At 56.8% G+C, this 21,173-nt stretch overlaps 1 protein-coding gene across 7 annotated transcripts; it reads right to left on the reverse strand.

Moving 5' to 3' along the window:
- Window positions 1-2,968: 2,968 nt before the first annotated feature.
- SH3TC2 (SH3 domain and tetratricopeptide repeats 2) lies at window positions 2,969-20,031 on the reverse strand. Of its 7 annotated transcripts, none has more exons than XM_027468529.3 (19): window positions 19,234-20,031; window positions 16,982-17,363; window positions 15,754-15,873; window positions 14,551-14,655; window positions 14,258-14,385; window positions 13,662-13,767; window positions 13,177-13,320; window positions 12,881-13,079; window positions 12,287-12,360; window positions 11,732-11,927; window positions 10,801-10,937; window positions 10,425-10,466; window positions 8,629-10,332; window positions 8,358-8,538; window positions 6,798-6,948; window positions 5,197-5,319; window positions 4,785-4,935; window positions 3,940-4,136; window positions 2,969-3,588 (listed from the first exon to the last, which is right to left on the reverse strand). In XM_027468529.3, exons 2-19 carry the CDS (start codon window positions 17,013-17,015, stop codon window positions 3,397-3,399), a joined length of 3,984 nt encoding a protein of 1,327 aa, XP_027324330.1. In that variant the 5' UTR covers window positions 17,016-17,363; window positions 19,234-20,031; the 3' UTR covers window positions 2,969-3,396. The 7 variants fall into 7 exon arrangements, with proteins under 7 accessions (XP_027324330.1, XP_027324331.1, XP_071879323.1 ...); XM_027468530.3 differs by lacking the exon at window positions 19,234-20,031 and adding an exon at window positions 18,864-19,223; XM_072023222.1 differs by lacking the exons at window positions 16,982-17,363; window positions 19,234-20,031 and adding an exon at window positions 16,547-16,911 and having other exon boundaries at window positions 3,940-4,074; window positions 4,789-4,935.
- Between the last annotated feature and the right edge of the window lie 1,142 nt (window positions 20,032-21,173).

The following is a 21,173-nucleotide window of genomic DNA, read 5'->3' on the forward strand; positions in this document are numbered from 1 at the left end:
TACATACTTCGCCCACCTCTGCTTAGCAGAACAGCTGGTGTTTACCAGCCTCTCGTTACTCTCCCAAGCAGGAAGATGCAGGACCAGCCGTCCCTGAGATAAGGTGAGCTCTGCCCCCGACGCTTTGCTCCTCCGCATCCTCAACAAGCCCCAGGGGAAGCAGAGTCCTGGAAGCCAGCACCACCCCTCTGCCAAAATATAAGGTTGATGGGGATGGGTAAATGATGTAAGATCCATAGACAGCATCTCTGGCTGCAAAACCTGGGCACAGAAGAGCTCTGCACAGCCCTGGTGTGCTCCTAGCAGGGTTGGCGGCTGTGCTGTGGTTGGTTATTTTGGTTAAGGGATCCCCAGGCACAGGTCTTCAGGATGGCTCCTACCCAGTCCCTGGATCCATGCAGCACATCCTGAAATTCAAACATCTCACCCAAGAAGCAAGCACCGTCCCTGCCCCACCGCAGGGCTTTGACAGCACTCAGTGAGGGTTTCTGCCCCTCAGCTAACCCACAGGCAGGGTGTGGGATGAGGCTGCGTGGTGCAGCTGGAATACGAAGGTCTGTCCAGCACGGACCAGGAAGATTTGCAGCACCGTACAATGAAAGATGTCAGCTCATAGCAATTATTACTGCTGGGTGTTGTGTTTCTGCAGGAAAGAGTAGTTTCTGTGCAAACCCAAATAAATCCAGCTATCTCGACACTTCTGTCCGTATCTATACGTGCAGTTATCAGCGCTTCCTTTTTTATAATGCCCTGGAGGCTAACACCAGAGCTAAGATGATCCAGGAATTATTCTCGTCGTAGTACTTCCACTATCCAAGAATGAACATATGTTAAAGAAATCCAGTCCTTCTTTACTCCAGGCCTTAATTTCCCCTCGGGGCATTGGCCAAAAATGGGGTCAGGGTGCCAGCTCCATCTCTTTACGCAGGCTTGCATCAGAGCTGGTCATGCTGGTGCCCAGAGGATCACACCGGCGGAAGATCAGAGCCAGGGGATGGCCCCAGGCACGTACAAGCTCTGGCACCAAAGCAAGGAGGTTCCTCCAGCAGCACCCTTCGCCCTCTGAACGTGCTGGAAGGGAAGGTGCAGCTTTCTGTGGCCATGGGGAGGTGCATGCTGCCACACGTGGGGCCACTGGTGCTATTTCCAGCTCTGCTGGCCAGGGACTGGAGGCAGGAAAAGTGCCGGGACTGGGCACGGAGCAGGCAGTCACATGCAGCTCAGAAATGAGTCACAAGCCACAGCACGGCGACAACACCTGGGATACGAGGAGACCTGATCCATCCATTCCCTTTCCCCTATTTTTTCCTCTGCTCGGAGTGGCATTCGCACTGGTGAAGTGGGCTGGGCACTGGTGGCAGGGCCTGTAGGATAAATATCTCCTGTCTCGCTACCGTCCTTCTCTTCTGACCTCCTCGTTGGTAAAGCAATGCCACAGCTCTGCACCCTGTAGCACTTTGGGGTGCACACCTCCTGCGTGGTCTCTGTGCCTCCTACACACACAGGACAGCTCCATGGTGAGCCCAAGAGGCAGACAGCTCCCAGCCCCATGCCCAAGGAATGATGGATGGAAAGGTGGAAGGTGATAACCCCCAGCCAGGCTGCCCAGGGGCTTGTGCCATCACCCAGGGACCTCCTCTGGCACGAAGACCCCAAAAGACCTTATTTTCCTTGCCCGGAAAGAATGGGACAAGGAGAAATCTCCTCCCTAGCTGCAGGAATGCTGGGTCCTCACCCACCCTTGGGCACAGGCACAGGGGCTGGCACGCACCAAGTTTCACTTTATTTCCAAGTGTTATCATGATGTTTAATCAGCCCTGGCCACCCTGACCTCTCATCCTGATAGGAAAACAGCCCGGCTTTGTCAGAGAGGGCTGGTGGATGAGAGGGAAAAGGATGTTTTATGGGATGTTCTCAAGGAGTGAGCCTCCTCATTTTTATTTTTTTTCCCCCAGGCAGCACAAAGTCATTTGCTGTGATTTAGAAAACACATGTCTGGTTAAAAACTACGGGCCAGACCTACAGTCCTGCAGATCAGGATGTCTCAGCTGATTTAGACCAGCTGAAACTCTGACTCGCTGTGTTTAAACAAAGCCCATTTTTTTCTCACTGGTGCTAGGCGGAAAGGCCTCAGGTTTTGGCTCTGTTAGGGATATTTTAGGGAGAATGCTCTCTGCATGATTCATCCTCCACGGGGCTTCGCTTTGACAAGAACCACAAGAGCCACTGGCCACCCATGTGGGTCTGCAGGGATGCTGGGTCTGCACCCACCTGGGTGCTGGGCCTCATGGTGGCCCCAGGTGTCGTTTTGGGGCCTCCAAGGACAGAGTTGAGGATGGGATGTGCGCACAGAAGGGCTGGTGCAGCTGCACAGATCCTGGCCTCTGTTGGGAGGGCACACGGCACCTGAGCTGAGCACAGAGCGGGCTGCCCATAGGGCGAGCCAGAGGATTTTCCTGGACCGGTTCCCCCAAAAGCTCGCTGGATGTCAAACGGGACAGCGATTTGCCTCCTCCCAACACAGGGCTGAGGTTGCCCCGATGGCATCGCAGGAATGCTTGGTAAACAAGCATTAAACTATTCGCTGCCCTGGTGATGGATGGCTCACAGGGGACAGAAGGGGAAAACGAAGTGGGCACTTGCAGCGGGGGCGAGGAGACCCACGCTGCGCGTTTGGCACTTCCAAGGGGCGCAGCATGGAAGGGAGACGAAGGGACTTGCAGCAGGGTCTCCCCGTGGAGCCCCAGCTCGCTGGCACAGCCTTTCGAGCCCGGGGGAGCGCTCCCCCCTGGCTCAGCACCCGCAGCAGGGCTGGGGCCGAGCGGGACGAGGAGCGGCTCCGCCGCCCGCAACCGCGGGGCTCTGGTGCGCCCTGGCGGTGAGCGGGGCTGCAGCTCGGTGCCCAACAGGAGCCGGCTCCTGCGGAGCTGTGGGGTCACGGAGCATAGCACACAGCACAGAGAACAGGTAGGAATAAATAGAGTTGCTATTCGAGTTAAAACACGCTCGGGTCGGAGGTGTCCCATCGCCGGTTGAGCTGTCCGGTGGGGTCCGGGTGGGGATGGGTGACACCCTGTCCCCATCCCTGTCCATGTTCCTGTCCTCATCCCCATCCCGCACAGCCACACTCCTGGAGTGCTGCCTGCCTCTCTCCCCATTGCACTGTGCTCCAGCACCTGCTCCTGGGCCCCATCCTGCCTCGCTCTGCCAGCAGTGCCATGGCACACAGCGCCACTCCCAAGAAATGAGGGTCCCAGGTCCCTTGTCTGCTGGGGACATGGAGATAAATCGCTGTCAGGAGGCCGGACCCCTCCTGGGATGCTGCTTCTGGAGAGCACGTGGACCCGTACGAGGCAAGAAGCTGTCTGCAGGCACGTCCCCATGGCGATGGATGGGTCAGACGACGTGGCCGCCTTCGCTCAGCCACCGGGCCCGGTACGTGGCACAGCCCGGCGTGCCCACGGGCCCCAGCGTGACCCTGGGGATGTCAGCCAGCTTGGCGTGAATGCGGCCTTGTAGCTCCTGGTCTCCCAGCTCGGTCGCCGCAGCAAGGGCCAGAAGGAAGTAGGCTGCTGCATCCTGTTCGTCCTAAGCATAAAGAGCAGGGCAATTAGGAAGTAATGCAAGGCCACGGGGTGTGAGGGTGCTGGAGCAGAGCCCAGCGGTTCCAGGCAGAACCCAGTGACACCTGAATTCAGTGAAATGGGCTCTGTACAGTCACTAAGTGCTAGCACTTCTTTCCAAACTGCCTGTCCCATGTCAAAACCTGGCTGTGCCAGCACTGTGTGTGCTTATTGTAAAGCTGCAGCCAGGACAGAGAGCCACAGGATGCTGCTGTATATAACCATTGCTGCTTTGCCAGCAGATGGGATACTCCACCTCCAGCGCCCCATGAAGACCCAAGAACACAACACAGCATCATAGCAAGTGTCCTCCTACCTTCAGTTTGTGCAGCGTGAGGTTGCCAAGGTGGCAATACACCTTGGAGTAGTACAGGGCCTCTCCAGAGCACTGCAGCACAGGGGAGCGCAGGGCGAGAGTCTTCAGGTAGCAGTCTTCTGCCATCTCATACATCTGCAGAAAATAGTAGGCTGTAGCCAGGCGGTGGAATGCAATCAGCTCTTGCAATTGATCTCCTGGAAAAAAGTTGCTGATACAGTCAGACTGCAGGGCACTCACACACAGTTCCTAGCCCAGCACACCGAGCCGCTCAGGGATGTGTTTGCTCCACAGCCCCAGGGCACAGATATCTGTCTGCATAAGGAGGCACTGCCTTTGAAGATGGTCCAGAGAAAACAGAGCTATCAGGGGTGCTGATACCAAAGTGGGATAGATTGCCAGTCTATATATAGCATATATATATTGCCATATATACCATGTATCATTCAACCAGGGGATTTCTTGGGGGCTGGAGAGGGTTATTACAAGGCTGGTTCCGTCTCAGGCATTTATTTTGCTCATTAATCCTACTTCTGCAATGGAAAGGGGTAGGTTTATCGGAAGAGCCAGGGCAAAGAGGAACTGTTCAGTCCCATGCCCTCATAAGATTTCCTGTACTCTGGTGTAGCAACAGCCCTCTGCTCAGCCAGCCCCACCGCCACCACAGCAGAGCACCCCTGTGGGCAGCTTAAAAAGGGAAGCAGCCTTTAAAGAGATGTAACCCCTGGGATAAGAATTGGTCCAGAGGTCTTATGAAAGCAGGAGCATCTCCCTTTCACGTGCACAGTGCTGTCACGCAGACAGCACCCCCTCTGCCCTGCTCCCCGGGGGTGTGCATCACTCACCCACCCTGATGCTCAGCCGGGCTGCCAGCGTGGCAAACTCCAGCGCCTTCTCGTAGCCTTGCAGCCCAATCTGCAGCTCTGCCAGCTTGTTGAACAGCCGTAGCTCTGTCTTAAGGGCCTTTAGCTTCCTGGCCAAGGGCACAGCACCACCCTGGGGAGAGAAAAGAGTGAGTCCAGGCTGTTCCTGGAGGTGTGGGTACAGCACTGCCCGCAGAGGGGTGATGGAGCAGCAGGAGATGGAGTAAGGTGTTACAGATGTGTCCATGCTGCATGTTCCCCCCCAGCCACATTTGTGTGCCAGCACACACAGAACGACCTCGTCCCTTTCCACCCTTCATCCTGCTAGGCACAGCTCCCCGTGGCCATCGTGTAGCAGGGACATAAACAGAGAAACACTTGGAGGGATCAGTACCCTGTAAAACTCCACTGCTCGGTCTCTGTTTCGGCTGCCATTGAAAAAGGTATCGCCTGCTTTTTCATAAAGCTCCATGGCCAAGGAGAAGTTCTCAGACTTCAGAGCTGTCTGAATGGCTGCCTAGAGGGAAGAGGAACTGCAGTGAGACTTGGAAAGAGACATCTGCACAAAGACTTTGGAGTAACAAAATAAAGCCAAGTCACCCTAAACGTGAGCCCCAGTGCTCACACAGCAAGGACACGGGTTGGTAAACAAGCTGGGGGGACATTGTGCTGTGTTTCCTGGTGACGTGTGAGGATGGAGCCACCCACCCATCCCCATGCAGGGTCAGTGTGCCAGACCGACCAGCCAGGACGTCCTTTGGCATCAGGATTTAGAGTGGGAAGGGTGCAGGCAGCAGCTGCCCTGTGCTGGGCTGTCCCTGCGGTGTGATGGAGCCAACGTGAAGATTGACAAGGGGAGCAGAGAGCCAGGACAGGGAAAGGGCAGAGCCAGCAGGAGGGCAGGTATGCTAACTTCTGGGAAGAAGAGATGTCTGTGCCAATTGCACACTTGACCCTGGTGCCACCTTCCAGCAGGAACGTGTTGTTCCTTTCACTGTTACAATCGATCATTGCCAATGACCGTGCCTGGAAAAGGGCCCCTCAGGGTTGCAGACATGTCCTGCTGAGATCTGTCCTCCACTGGCTCGTCTTAATGGGAAGTCACCCCTCTTTAGACCCTGGAAACCTGCTGAAACCACGAGAAAGGCAATGATGGCTCTTCATTCTGGGCTAGGAAACCAGCTGATGCTAGAGCCACATGTTCGAGGCACCCAGGTCCTTGAGCAGCCTCCCAGTACCAGTAACACAGGTGCCTCTAGCACCTTGATTTGGGGGCAGGCTAGTGTGGCTGATGGAAAGGCTCCTCTCCTTGTCCCCACCACCAGGTGCCTCAGTCAGCCAGCCCCACCAGCTCTGAAATGCTTCTGGGGTCACAAAGTGAGGACGCAGAGCATCCTCTGTGTGTGCTCAGGCTGGTGCTTTGCTGGAGACCCCAGCTCAGTGCAGCACCAGCAGACCCAGCCAGCCTCCTGCTCTGCTTACTTCGGGCATGTGGAAGGCTTCTGCATCTCTAAATAGATGCTCCCTGGAGGATGCAACCCTAAGATTTTATGAGTAGTTCTTCCTCTTTGCAGCCCAGCTGATAGAATAATGTTAGAGATGGAAAGAAGCCAGAAGTCTTCTGCTCCAAGAAATCTCCAAGCACATCCCGGGCACCTGACCCTTACCTATGTGCATTTCGATGGGAACTGATCACCTAGCAGCTCCGGCTCTCTCTGGCACTCCCACATCACTTTCTGACTCCATAAATTCACTTACTTTCACCCCAGAATCCTCCAAACCCAGCAGATGGAAGGAAAGATAGGAAAATTAATAGGAAATTTAAACACGAGTGCTGAGGCAACAGCGCTTCCTTGCAGCAGCAGGTTTCTGCTGCTCATGAGAAAACTCTCCAAGTTTTCCAGCCCCAAATGTCTCCCCCTGAGCCACACAGCCCTGATGGGAATGCAGCTAGCCAGGGTGGGAACGGGGCTGCCCCAGACACCTCCCCCATACCTGGAAGTACATTTCCACCAGCTCATCTTCCTGCATAAGGTAGTAGAGCCTTCCTGCCTGCAGCCAGGCCTCTGCCGCCTTGCCAGTCTCCTCCAGGTCGATGAAGATCCTTAGGCTCTGCTTGGTGCAGTCCAGAGACCTTCTCAAAGCCCTGCAACAGCAACAGGCAGAAAGCCATTACAGAGCAACCACGGGGCACCAGCAACCAGCTGCAGGGCTGCAGCACCTCCCTGTTAGTAGTGCTGTCTTCTCCTCCTGCTGTTGCTGCAGGTTAGAGCCACAGCTCCTAGCCATGTGTACTGGCAAAAGGGCAGGACGTACAGGTATATGTGTGTTTCCTATCTCAGAACAGCCCCCGGGAAGCAGCTCCCCAGTGGCTGCTCCTCATTTTAGCTGATGAAGCAGGTTTGTCCAAGTCACCTGCCAACCCTATTTCCCCCTACACCAAGCACACAAAGGGAGTGCAGGCTGGCAGTGCTTGCACCTTCATCTCCCAAACAGCCTCTGGAACCCAGATCCACATCTCTGCCTGCTGTTTGCCCCTTGGGACATCCGAAAAGAGCTCTGTGGCCACATGTTCAAGGCCTGACAGCCCCTTCCCAAGCCCCACATCACTGGAGGACGAGGGGACGAGCAGCAGGACAAGGTGACAGGCTGAAGGCAGGAGGCACCCGTGGCCAGGGGAGCGCAGGGCAGTGCCCAGGGCATTTCTGCTTGCCTGGTGTCTCGCCTGCTGCTGACTGCGCTCCAGCTGTCCTTCCAGCCCAGGCTGGGGGACGCTTTGTGATCTTAAATAGCACCGCTCACATGACAGGCGTCTGCTTCCTAAATTCCTTCCCTCTGAACTCACTGCGACCCAGCAGGGGAAGGTTAATGTCCCAGTTAATGACAGTCCCTGCCCACTTGTCCTCCTGGGACGTGGGAGCCAGATCTCTGCTCTTGGACACGTTTGCTTTCAAGAACGGAAGAAAGTCTGTGGTCTGCCCAAGTTTTTCTCTCCCCTCCTGCCTAACCTTATGTCATCTGCATGTGTCAAGTGGGAGACTGAAGGGTGAGCTGACAGAGGGTCTTACGTGATTCCCTGGGGAAAATACTCCCGTAGAGATGGGAAGGGCAGACTCAGCGGCTGGAGGCCGAAGCCAGGCTTGTTTCAATAACAGATAAGGAGTCTATTTTTATCGGCGGACGGTGATTAATCACTGAAATAAGCCTCCAAAGGAAGTGATGAATTCCCTGTCACTGGGTCCCCTCTGAAGAGGGCTGCGTGTGTCTCTGGAGAGCCGTGTTTGGCCGTGCCCCAGCTCGCAGCCCGGTGTTTGCCCAGCAGTCACCACGTTCTGGCTGACATTGAGCTGTTCCCCCCGTCACGGCACAGGGACAGCTCACAGCCCTCAGCAGTTCCCCAGCCACCAGCCTGCCAAACAGGAGCTGCCACACACCTTCCCCACCTCTCCCTGGGGACTTTTGCTCCAGACACCTCAGAAAGGCCACTGCTCTGGTGTTGGGCAAGCAGAAACTGCTCTGACAGCATCTACACTCACAGCCCCACTCAGGACTTACTCGGAGGTGTCCAAATCCTGGTAGAGCTGGCTGAGGGTCTGCCAAACATCGCCTTCCATCTCTCTGTCCTGGAGCTGCTGGGCCAGAGACACCCAGTGCTCGTGGTAGGTGATGCAGGCCTGGAGGTTGGGGGACACCTCGCTGTAGAAATGGCAGAGAGCCTCCGTGACGTGGAGCTGACCTGCGTGGTAGAGGGAAGGGAAAGGGACAGCTTTAGGGACCTAACAGGCATTGCACCACGGTGAATTCCTGCCAGCCCAGTGGTACTCACTCCTCACGTTACGCCACTTCAGGGCAAAACCCAGCGCCAGTTCATAGCAGAGTTTGCCATCTTCCACCTTCTGTCTCTTCACCATGGCCTGCGCCAGCCACAGCAGCACCTGCACCGCCTCCAGCTCTGGATCCTGGCAGCCCTGCAGCTCGGCGTAGAGCTGAGCAGACTGCAGCAGGTAGAGCTCAGACAGCTGGCTCGCTCCATGCGAGAGGCTCAGCTGCCCCAGGTTGGCCAGGGCGATGGCCTGGTTCCTCTTGTTGCCAGTCTCCTTGGCCTTGTGCAGAGCCCGGAGGTAGTTCTCCGCAGCCTTCTGCACCCGTCCTTCCCCTTTGAGGGCAATGGCCAGGAGGTTGTGCACGGCCCCCCCCTGCGTCACGCTGTCCGTCCCATGCAGGGACTGCAGGAGCTGCCCCATGATCTCTGCAGCTGGGCCCGGCTGGCTGTTCAGGAGATACGTCCACCCCAGGGAGAGGGAAGACTCAAAGGCCTCCTCCTCGCCCATCAGCCTGCTGAAAGCCACAGCCCTGGTGGCGTGGTGGAGCGCCCCGTGCAGCAGGCCGTGCTGGAGGTGCAGCCGGGACAAGATGGTGCACAGCGTCCTCTGGGTGGGCACGGCACGGCTCTCGCAGGAGAAGCGCAGGGCCTGCTGGAGGTAGGAACAAGCCAGCGCCGGGATGCTGCTCCTCTCCGGTTGGCTTCCCAGGAGCTTGGATGTAGTTTGGAGGATGAAGCCAGCTCTCCAAATGGGCGTTGGTGCCCCCTTGGTGCCGCTGGGAACAAAGAGCCTGGCGGAGGCCAGCGCAATGTTTGGCAAGTATTTCTTGTCGTACAGGTAGCTCAAGATGGGGGTGACATCCAGCGGCACAGCACCAGCGTCTGGGCTGAGTAACGTGGTGGTGAGACACTGGAGATGCTCAGTAAAGGGCAGCACCTCGTCGGTTTTTCCCAGCTGTAGGAAGAGCTTGACAATAAAGAAGCAGACCCGCGCCTCCAGGGGAGCATTGCCCACGGCAATGGCTTCCCTCAGCACGTACACCATGACTTCCAGCTCGTTCTCAGAGCTAAAAGGGCGGCCAGGCAAGCAGACGAGCAAGGTCACCATTTTGCCCAGCAAGGAGGAGAATTTGTTCTTCATGTTCTGTTTCAGGTAGATGGAAGCGAGGTTCACGTGCAAGGCAGCCAGCAGGGGCAGGTCCCCAAAGCCCCTGTCCAGGGTGCTCAGGGCTTCCTCGAAATAGACTCGAGCCTGGGAGAACTTGACCTTTCTGATGCAGAGCTTGCCCAAGAGGAAACAGAGCCTCACATGAGCCCAAATTGCGTGAGTCCTCTTAGCCCAGTTCCTGGACGTTTCAAGGTACAAGACCAGTTCATCTTCATCAGAGAAACCATAAAAAGTGGAGTTGAGAAAGGAAAAACTCATATCGTAGAGGCTTTGAAAACTGGGCACATAACTCTCGTGGTTAAGGAAGGTCAGTATGGGGTCAAAGACATCGGCATCTTCCATGTGTCCAGCATTCAGGTCAATAAAGAACTTGGGATCATCAAAGTCATCCAGCTTGTCCAGGAGAACATCTTCCAACATGGCAGAGGCCAATTCACTCCCGGGGCTAGACTGCTCGGAGGTGCTAGCTGTAGCCAGGCCATTTATTTCCTCCCAGGACTGGAACAGCTGGATATCCTTACCACCATGGAGAACAGCCTCTGGAAGGGGACAGGAAAACCATAGCCGAATGCTTCCCCATGTCAAAATTCACCCTCTGAAATATTTATAAAAGCATCCTCCACACACTCACCTGATGGCACCTTGGGGAACATGGCTGTGGGTTCAAAACCGTCTAGACAAAGAGACAAACAGAAAGAGAAAGCCCAAGGGCTCGGTTAATGCTATCGTGCAGGCAGAGCACACAAACCTAACAGAAACTTCCTGCTGCTTTGCTAAACCCCAGACCTGTATTTGGGAGAGCCCCGGTGATTACAGTTGCAGCAGAGAAGCCTCCTGCAAAATGCAGTCCTTTAGGGTATCTCCAGCCCCGTAGGCCAGGCTGAGCAGAGGGCCTGGCGGCTGTCTTCACCTCGGCAGAGCCCCGAGCAGGAGCTCTCTAGGCATGGCCCAGGGCTGCTCCCTGGGGGGATCAATAGGACTAGGCACAGAAGAGGAGGGGAACTCACCCAGCCGGTACACGGATGTGATGTCTGTGCGTGCCAGCTCGCCCAGGAGGGTGGCAAAGTGCTGCTCGCCCCCATTGCAGGGGATGCGCAGGAGGGGGGATTTTTCCTCTTCGCTCAGAAACACCAAGCCCTTTCCCCTAGGTTGAAGCAGACACAATGGAAAAACAGTTCAGTGTCTCCCCATCCCCTGACAGCACAGCTGTCCTGTGGGATGGAGATGGGTTTTCCCACCCCTCCTCCTCCTCCCACCAGAAAAGCTCTGCTGCAGGTGGATACCAGAGTCTGGACCCCTTCCTCATCGGGGCTCTCAGATCCATCTCCTCCATGGAGAAACTAAGGAGTGCCAGAGGGAGTAAACTATTAGCCTTTTTTTTCTCTCCAGAAGCCCTTTCTGAGGCCAGGACACATCTGATCTCCTCTCTGTGTCTCTGTAGTGTCAGAGAAAAGAGCCTAAGACTCATCTTGAGTGAACATGACCCAGGAATGCCCAACAGATGCTAACAGAGCTAGCTACAGCCTAAGGACCCCATCCTCCCACACATGGTCTTGGAGAAGAAGCCTTTTTGGATGGGTATTGAAATGGAGCTGTCTTTAAGGCAGCAACAAAGACAACTGCTGGATCTTAAGGTGTCACCCTCCTTCCCCAGATAACTCTTGTCCTCATCCACAGCAGGGTGCTCAATTCTGCTCAGAGAGGAGCTGTGCCAGTGGTTGTCCTGCCTTGGCATCCCTCAGCAGGCAAGCAAAGCCAGCCTGGTGGCAGAAGAGCCTGGCCAAGGCTTCTGGACAAACCTCAGACAAATCCTCTATGAAGTCCTTGCAAAGCAAATTACCTGCTCCGGACTCACACATAGCCTTGAACTCATATTTTGTGTCTTTCCCTGCTTTCCACCTGACTTTAAATTCATCTAGATGGTAGCAGTAAACTTACAAGGGTTCACAAGCCATGGCATTTATGCATCGCGTTGGGACAAAGCCGACGTTCCCGCTGCTCAGGGATTTGCCCACAAACCACGGGAGTCCTGGAATGAGGAAGCCGATGATTTCTATGCTGTCTCCCTCGGAGAAACTCAGTTCATCCCATGCTGCTCCTTTATGGTCCTCTGTGGCTGTGCACCTGCCTTTCACTGGGAAACAAAGGCAAACAACTGCATTTTGGTGTGAGGCCCAGTGCAAAAACTTCCTTGCTGGAAAAGACCTGGGCAAAGAGACCGTGATTTCAGCAGGAGCAGCCTGTCTCTGTGTCCCCTGAGCTTTATTGTGCTCTCAGTCTCAGACCCTTATTGTGCTCCTTGGATCACCCTTCTGAGCACCTGCAATTTTAAAGGTCTGCTCTCCACTCAGGAGAGCCTCAAGATGCAACCCCTTGCCATGGAGTGCCATTGTCAGAACAGGAGATGGACCCATTGCATTTTTGGCCAAACCCAGTCTCCAAAAGCCATGCCCCCGATGGGAAGGACGGCCACCTTACACAGGTATCACTCACCGATCGGTTGAGAGGTCACCCCACCAATCTCCTGGGAAATGCCAAAACTCACGGCATAATTCTTCAGGAACCACCTGAAAGGCAAGAGCGAGCCATGCTGGTCCTCCCTGAGCAGTCCTCGGGCCACCACGAGGGACAGTCCCACACAGCAGGACAGAGGCCCCCTAATGACACAGAGGACAGAGAGGGCAGATGATTTTGCCAGCCCTTAAGGAGGATTTCTGTGTGCCTACAAGAAGATCTGTGACTGTCTGTGAGGCTCAGCCAGGTGTCAGGCCCCATTTTGACTGGCATTGGCCAAGACAGGCTGTTTTGTGTCCCAGTTACTGACCTGTAAATCACAAACAGTCCCATGTATGACCTAAGTCAATATTATACAAGAACGATATCAGAACTATGCCCTTGCTCTGTCCCACTACAGGACCTGAACTGGTTCCAGTGGCTGTCTCTACAGTGTTTATTCTCACAAAATTATCTGGCTCTTGCCCAGTGTCAGAGGTAAGAGCAGTTCCTCACTGCTGACTTGGTGTTAGCTGGTGCATCTGGGTCAGGAATTAACTTGGCTTGAGCACCATCCATTGCCCACCTACTTACTGGTAAAACGGGTGAGGAACGGGCTCGAGAGCTGCCACAGGCACCAGCCCTCGTTGCCCCGTCAGCAAGGACACCCCTTCCCACATGGACTCCTCTCCAATGTTCTTCACGTGGATCAGCTCGTTCCTGCGGAGCCGCAGGCCTTCCTCTCCTTCCTCAGGCTGGCAGACACCGGGCACTGCTCTGGAAAAAAAGTTACCTGCAGATAGAAAGAGTCACGGCCAGGTCAATGGCACCAGTGCAGGACAGACCCAGGAGAGGGCCACCCTCGTCCTGGTGTCGCAGCCCCGTCTCACCTTCCTGCAGCAGCAGACCCAGGTAGATGGTGGCCAAGCGATCTTCATCCATGCTAACTCTGATCGCCGTGTCCTCCATCAGAGCACAGTTCAGCCAGTACTCCTGGCCAAAGAGAAGCTGCTCCAAGCAGCTGCCCACATAGCCTACGACAGCAAAGAAGAAAGCAGTGGCAGCACGAACAGTTTTTTTCCAGTGTCTCCTAATCTGCCATCTGCAACCATGCTGTAAGGCAACGATCTCCAATTCTGTCTCCAACCCCAGGTGCAATAGAGGAATTACCCAAAAGGAAACCTCCTGGAACTTTTCCACTGATCCAGACTGTGGTTTCATGAAGCTGTACATGAATACCAAGGTCTCATTAATATTCCTTCCTCTTCAAGGTGTTCTCCCTGTTGCATTACTTTTTTTTGGTGTCACAGAATACCTTCTCCAAAACTCCTTCTCACACCATCCATTTGGATCCCCCACACCTTGAAAACATTACCTAAAGCTAGGTACGTGGAGAACTTCCAGACTTCCTCCAGGGTTTTGAAGGTGAGCAGGAACCGATCTTCCTGTGCTTGTACACACACCAGCCTGGCTGACAGCTCCTGCACGGAGAACAGAAAGCAAGGCTGAAGGAGAGGGATGGGAGCCTGACAGGGGTTCTCCTGGCAGTGTGGCCATAAAAGCAGCCCCCGGGATGAGACCAGGCAGGCATTTATTAGCACACTTGAGACTGAAGCTATGAACTGTCCCAGGTCTTCTGGGCAGCTCTGCAGGGTGCCCTCGGGGGTGAGGGCATGGAAAGCCAGCTGGGAAGGATTGTTCAGGGCATGAATGGGATTTTTCTTTATGAAGCACAACCAGCTCCTCAGCACTCACCCCGGTGCTACCTGCACCATCCCTCCGGCAGCTTACTGCCCCCGATACGAGGCTCCAGACATGAGGATCTACCCCTCACCCATCACCACTTCCTTTCCCACATCATTCCAGCTCCCCTGTATGCAGGACACATCCCAGAGGACCTCCTCCTCCTAGGCCAGGCTTGGTGTCCCCTCACACATCCCACCAGACCAGCATTCCCCCATCAGCTCCCACCTTGAAGAGGGCACGGACCGCTCTGTCATCACTCTCCAGGGCCCACAGCTTCTTCCTGGCGGCTTCCTGCAGCTGGGAATTGAGGCACCGGGAGGAGCGGCTCTCCACGGAGAAGAAGAGCGAAATCTCTTGGAGAGGAAAGGTGCAGGGTTAGGGGGGAAGGAGCCACTGATGGGCAGATCCCATCCTTCCCTCCAGCAACCCGAGGGATGGCAGGGCTTGCTCAGCCACGATGCCTGGCCTCGTACGTGCAGCCACTGGAAATCTGGGCGATGCCAAAGGCAGCCTCTTACCTGGGGGAAAGCTCTCCCCGACGGCCAGCAGCACCGAGGAGGTGTCCGGCAAGCCTTCTGCTGCCTCGGTAGCTGCACCATTTGGCTCTGGTGCCCCAGCCCTACCTACACAGGACACAGAAACACTGCTGTCAGGTTTGGTAGTGGGATCTAGGCTAAGCATGCCACCTGAAAGCAAAGTCCGTGGGCTATACTGCAGATCTGCCTGGGGGACTGCATGCAAAGGGCATCACCCTGAAATCGTACCCAAAGGGGGAAGCAAGACTCATGAATTCTGCCTACACGGTACCCTTGGTGACTGGGTCCTTCCCAGAGCGGAGGTGGCCTGAAGTGAGGGACTTTCTGTGCTTGCTCTGGGGCCAGTGTCACAGAGCAGACACCGGGACAGAGAAGCTTTCCAGAGGAGATCTCAGAGTGAGAGCATTTCTCCAGCACAGGCAAGCCAAGGACTTGCAAAACTCTTTGCTCATCAATTTGCCGGTCAGAATAAGATTTTCTCCCCTGCCTGATCCAATTGGTATTTGAAATCCAAGCTGCATGCTCTCAGCTTCGCACATTGCCAACGATTGCCATAAAGGATTCAGGAGTGGAAACTTTCACTGGTAATTATGCTAATGATGGCTGAGGCACACACAAATCCAGCTTGCTCTTCCACAGCTGTATTGGCTGTGGAGGGATAACAAGGTTAGAAACCCATTTTTGTCAGTAATCAGAGAGGACTCGCACAACTAACATGTACCCAGAGATCTGGAGCTGAACAGTGCAGCAGCTTTCCTACGCTGCTTTTGTGACCATAACTGTTCTCTGTAGGTCTTATTATTCAGCCCACTTTGCTAGCCAGTCCAATAGCTGCGTTATTTGCACACAGAATTATAATCCTTACTTAGAGTTAGCAGCAGAAAAGAATGGCCCAAGGCTGGACAGGCAATAAATGGGGCTTTTCTTCCAAAGAAAAGCCTCTACATTTCTCAACAGCAGAACTGAGCACGCTTAACAAAGGACTTCATCCAGGAACTCCAACCCCTCTGACACACGGGGGGGGAAACGGAGACGGGGAAGCGAAAGGAGCCAGAGGCAGAGTTACAACAGAGCTGCCTGGGCTGGGCAGCACTCGCTTCCCACGTCCCTCCCTTCCTCTGCTCCCCGCACCCTGGCAGTCCCTGCGGGCTCTGCAGGCTGGTGTCCCCTCCCTGGGGACAGTACCTGATGCCATGGTTGTCCCTCGCCACCATGGTCCCCGGCGCTCGGTGGCGGTGCGCTGCAGGCGGTCCCAGCGGGGCAGGAGCAGGGGCGAGCGGGGGCAGCAGGACTCACACTCTTCACCTGGGGAAAAGGGGTAGTAGGGGGAGGCGTTCAGCCCCCCGGAGGGATGCTCCAGGCCCAAGGGGTCTCCTTGTGTCCCATGGGCAGCCGTGGGGAAGGAGGGGGCAGGTGGGGCATCGCTCATGGTGGCACGCCCAGCAGCGTGGCCGAGTGCCCCGGTGTGTCCCCGCAGAGCCGGGCAAAATGGGGACGGAGCTTCCTTGGGTGAGAGAAGGGGGTTTGCTCATGGCTGTGCTCGCTGCTTCAGTGTTTGTTTGCGTTTGGGCCAGCCTCAGAAAGGGAACTGGGAGCTCTTTCAAGAGACCAATTGAAAGTGCTGGTGGAGAGTTGTTCCCATTCGTGCCAGTGACTCATTTACCTCCCTGCTGCTGAAAGATTTTGCAATGCGGGGCAGGAAGCAGCCCCAGCCCGGAGCTGAGAGCAGGTCCCAGGCTCTCCGGCTGTGCTCCTGGCACCCACTGGCCCTGCGGTCCCGGGGGCACACGACCACAGCTGCTGGCCCTGCGCTGCCCCCCTGCTCCAGCACCCAGGGCTCTGTGAGCCCTGCAGTGCTCAGGGTGCTCCTGGGCAGCAGGATGAGGTGACAGGATGCCCAAAAACCCCACGGCATGGGAATAAACCAGCCCCCCGAGCCAGACAGAGCCAGGCTGTAGCCTCCCCATGGACAGCTTACCTGTGCACCCCAGGGACAGGTCCTGGTGCCAAGGGGCCCCCAGGCAGCAGCCCATGTGTCCAGCATCGCCGCCAGCCCCGAGCTGGCGGGCTGCTGCTGTGCTGGTGGAGGGAGCGAGCTGCTCACCGCTGGCCCCACCGCAGCTCGGCCCCGGCCACAATGCACAATGTGCCTTTTGAACGGGCCCTATCTGCCTGTGGGGCGGGGGCCGGGCACATCTCACGCCCGCATCGCTGCCCTGCGGTTGCCCCAGGCTCCGCTCTCGCTCTCGCCCTCGCCTTCGGGTGCCTGTCGCCAGGCCCACGTGGCGCATTCCTCTCATTCCTCCTGCCGGCTGCTGCTGCTGTGACACAGGGAGCGCTTCAAGCTGGCCCCTCCGGAGAGCTGCAGCCCTGAGCCAACCCCACTCCTGATGCCGCTGTGACACCCCCTCACCTGCCGGCACAGCCCGCCGGGGCTCCTCCAGCATCCTCCAGCATCGCTCCAGCCAGCAGCCCCGCTCTCCCCGCTGCACGGCAAGGGCACCACGCCGGCCTCCGAGCTATGGCCAAGCGAGGCACCAGGTTCTGCAGCACAAACAGCCACTTCGTGAGAGGCTAGCAGGGCTCATCTCATCCCTGAGATCTTTGAACTGCAGCCACAAACAGCAGGAGGGAGCGATCTGGTGTCTGCACAGGATCTCCACCAGGGGCTGCCCGGGTGGACTCTCGCACCGTGACCTTCCCCAGCCTCCAGGAGCAGCACCCAGGACCCTCTGGGTGGCCTCAGCGTGGTGGCAGACTTCTTCAGAGCAGCTTTGGGAAGGTCAGCACATCCCCTGTGTGAAGAGAAAAACAACAAAAGGAGGTGCAGGGTGAGAAGTCACAGGCAGGGAGGTTTTTAGGGATGGACCTTCACGCCAGCCGATGCCAGTGCCACACGGCAGTGCCCTGCTTGCTGTGCCATGCTCCAGGAGCACCGCTGGCTCTCCCAGATGTCAAAATGCTGGGGTTGGCTGGGGGAGGGACTGTCCTCCTCCCCCTCCGTGCTGCAGCCCTCAATGTGAGGGCACAAAGCCCTGCTGCTGTTCCCTGGCGTTCTAAAACTGAGCTGATCCTTGCCCTGCAGCCCCGCAAAGCTGCACAGCGGAGGGAACCGGTGCAAAGGTGAGCGGCTGGGACAGGCGCTGCCCCCGGCAAGGACGCTGCCTGCTCCCACTGCACGCAGCCTTGGCAGGCTCCGGATTTAGAAAACTCCCCCGGTGAGCCCAGGGATGCTCTGAAGATCAGGGGACCAGACGGGGAATTCAGATCACAGCCTGGGTTTGTGGGGTGCCACCAGGCCCATCTGTACGGGACAGAAGCTGCTGGTTTGGGCCCACCTTGCCAAAATAGCCAGGGCTGAGGCAGGGCAGTTTGTTTTAGCAACATCTATTTATAAATTAAAATCAATGCAGGGGAAAATACTCATAAAAAAAAAAAAAAAAAAAAAAATCAACAGAAGATTATGTTTCATGTAAAAAAATAATAATTTGTTCTTTTGAAATTTCTGTTTGTTGTCCAGTTTACCCAGATAACTCGATAACCAAACCCATCCCTCTACAACTAAAGGTATCAACCCCCAGTTTGACCTGAAATTTAATTTTCTTTTTGGACAGAAACCCATCCCCCTCCTGTTCCACCCCCCCGTGCCCTCAGCACCACGGGTACCCCTGCAGAGCCCCCATTTCTGCTGCTGCTGATCTCACCCTGGCCTCCTTAGGAGCACCCTGTCCTGCAGAAGCGATGTCCTGGGGTCCCCACCAGCACAGACCCTTCCTGGGGGGGACAGCCACCACCACCAGCCCCCCAGGGCCTCTGCTCCCTGTGCAGCCCTGGCACAGCCCCCGCTGCTGGCCCCGCTTCCCTCCCCAGGGCACCAAACAGGCAGCAGGGCTGCCTGGGCAACCCTCACCTGGGGACGCAGCCTGGGGACCCCGCTGCTCCCTGGGGCTGTCTCACCCTTTCCCGGCACCAAATTCTCTTTGTTAAACCTAGCTCCTGCTGCTGCAATTTCCCCTTTCACTCTCCCACCGGTTCCCGCACACAAAGGACCCCGGACAGACCTATCCCTCCCCGGTGTGCTCATCACCATCGTATCCAAGCCTCCAACCCCACCAGGACCCAAATCCCAACTCCCTGCCCCGCTCTGGAGGGCAGCCACCATCTGTGCAGCCACCCCCTTGCACCCGGCTGCTCCGAGCACCTGCAAGCACCACTGCCCAGCCCTGTTTGCTCAGCTGGGGCCGGCCAGCATGCAACAGGCACGGGGACACGGCGGTGCAAGTGGCCGTACTGACCTGCTCCTCCACAGCACCCGGCACCGCCGTCCTCCCCGGGGAGCCTCAGCCTCGCTGCTCCCACCTCTCCAAGTCCCCCGGGAGCTGGCGGTGTGCGCAGAGGTGTGGACGTGCCTGCAAGGCGTCCCCAACGCCGCCACTCCCTTGCACGAGGAAAGGAATTTCTTCCCAGAGAGGCTTATCACCTCGGGAACCTCCGCTTCCCAGCAGAGCCTCCGGAGCGGAGGTCAGCGGGGCAACAGGGCGCTGCCTCCCCAGGGGAAGCCTCACCGGGAAACGAGCGCCGGGGAGGCCACCACGTCTGGGCTCCGTCCCTCTCCACGCGTGTCCACCCCGTGCCGTGCCACCACCGGTCCCTCCTGGCTCTCACCTGTCCCCTGCTCGGGCGTCATGTCCTTGAGGCTGGGGACTTCCCGTCCTCGCTGCCCAGGGACAGGCTCAGCAGCCCGGGGAGCAGCTCGGGAACTCGCTGCTTTTCGGACAAACTGCGAGTGCAGACACACAGGATAAGAGATCTGTGGACCCAGCAGTATTTGTGCGCCTGGGCAAACAGTGCTAGCTGAGAAAAATAGTGTTGTTTTTTTTTCTTTTAAAAACAAATAAAGGGTTAATAATCTTATCCAATATTCCTGTTTCCTTCTGGGAGCGCTCAGACGTTGACCGTTCCTTGGCAGGCTCAAAACGAAGCCTCCTCGCTTTTCACTTTGTAATCTAAAAATGAACCTGAAAGCAAAAGGAAACCGGCCTCCACCTGACGGCAGCCAGGGAAAAAGCAAACAAACAAGATGAAACATTTCGTTTCGGGTCAAACAAACTTCTGTTCCGCAGTTTTGATGCTCCGATAGGGCTGGGGAACCTGCTTTGGTGCTGGGCTGGGCAGTGTTTTCCTCCCCTTGTCTGCCGAGAGCCCCCCCTGCCCCAGCAGTGCCCCGGGCAGGAGGGCAGAGTCCGGCTGGCCGTGGCGTTTCCTCATTCCTGTGCTCCCTGTTCCTGCTTTCACCTGCTGCAAACGTGCCCGGAGAGGTGAAAACCCCCTGCCCTGAGCACAGCCTCCTGGCTGCTGGGGGCAGAGAGGCTCCCCAAAATGCATTGGCCTTGGGGTGGTGCCAGCTGGGGGGAGCTGGGGATGGAGGGCGGTCATGCACAGATGCAGGACACAAAGGAAAAAAATGATTTTGCAGCAAAATCAGCGTGGCAAATTGCTGAGATGCAGGCCTGGCTGTAAGACATTTCTTCTCCCTGGTGGCCCTCACTCAGGAATTTCCTTCCACCTCCAAGACCTCCTTACCTTTCCCACAGTTGCTGCCCCCAGGGGCCCCCTCTGCATCCTGCAGCGAAAGGGTTATGCGGGCGCCGGGGCCGAACCGTGCTGAACTCAGCGCTTCATTTTCAGAAACGCTGAGGCCTGCGCCTCTCCCTGGCTTGCATTGTTCCAGCCAAGGGCAGAGGAAGTAAATAAGTGCTCTTGGAAACCAGCCGGCGGGTCCCAGCCATGCCGCTGGGTCGGGTGGGCTTAGAGCCCCTGCGCCCCAAACCATCGGGGGTGCCCAGCACCCGGGAGCAGCCTGGGCTCGGCTCTGGGGTCTCCTCCCTGCTGCTTGGTTTTGGACCATCTGTTCACCTCCATGCAACCACCTCGGGGGTTTCCAGGTGTGCAGGGACCAGGACTCGGAGCCTTTCTGAGCTCTTTAGCTGCTGCAGCCCTTCTTCACTGCCCCCACTCAGCAGTGACCATGCTCGAGCACCCTGCTTTGGTTGAAAGCAGAGCTCCAGCAGCTCCCACTGCTGCTTCTGGGGCAGCTGCAGGAGGTACGAGCAGATTTTGGACACGGAGCTGTCCGGGTAAAACTCCTTCTGCCTCTAGAAGAGCTTCTTCCACGGTTGCAGGGAGGCAGAGGAGCCCAGGACTCATGTGCTCTGCCAGATGTGAGCCAACAGCTCCTGAACACATCGCGTGCCCTGGAGATGCTCCTCCCAGCCCACACCAGCTCCTGTTGGGTCTCTCCTGCGTGCACCACAACAAGGTTACAGGGTGCTCCCCGCCTGCACAAGGACGCTGCCCCCACGTAAGGGGATATGAGGTGTGCCATGAGCTGCTGGTGTCCCCAGCTCGTCCCACATCCCAGCCCCCCGACTCACCTGCAACATGCTCTCCATCTCACTTTTTTCACCACGAATGCAGCAGAGGAGCCCTTCCCACTGCCCCTCCAACCACCACCACTTCTGGAGCCCTCACTTTCCTTCCCTCCCAACACCTCCTCAGCCCTGCACCGCCGTGAAGCCCAGCCCAGGACTCGGCCCCATGGGGAC

This window comes from Anas platyrhynchos, chromosome 14 (assembly GCF_047663525.1).
Source record: "Anas platyrhynchos isolate ZD024472 breed Pekin duck chromosome 14, IASCAAS_PekinDuck_T2T, whole genome shotgun sequence".
NCBI classification, from domain to species: domain Eukaryota; kingdom Metazoa; phylum Chordata; class Aves; order Anseriformes; family Anatidae; genus Anas; species Anas platyrhynchos.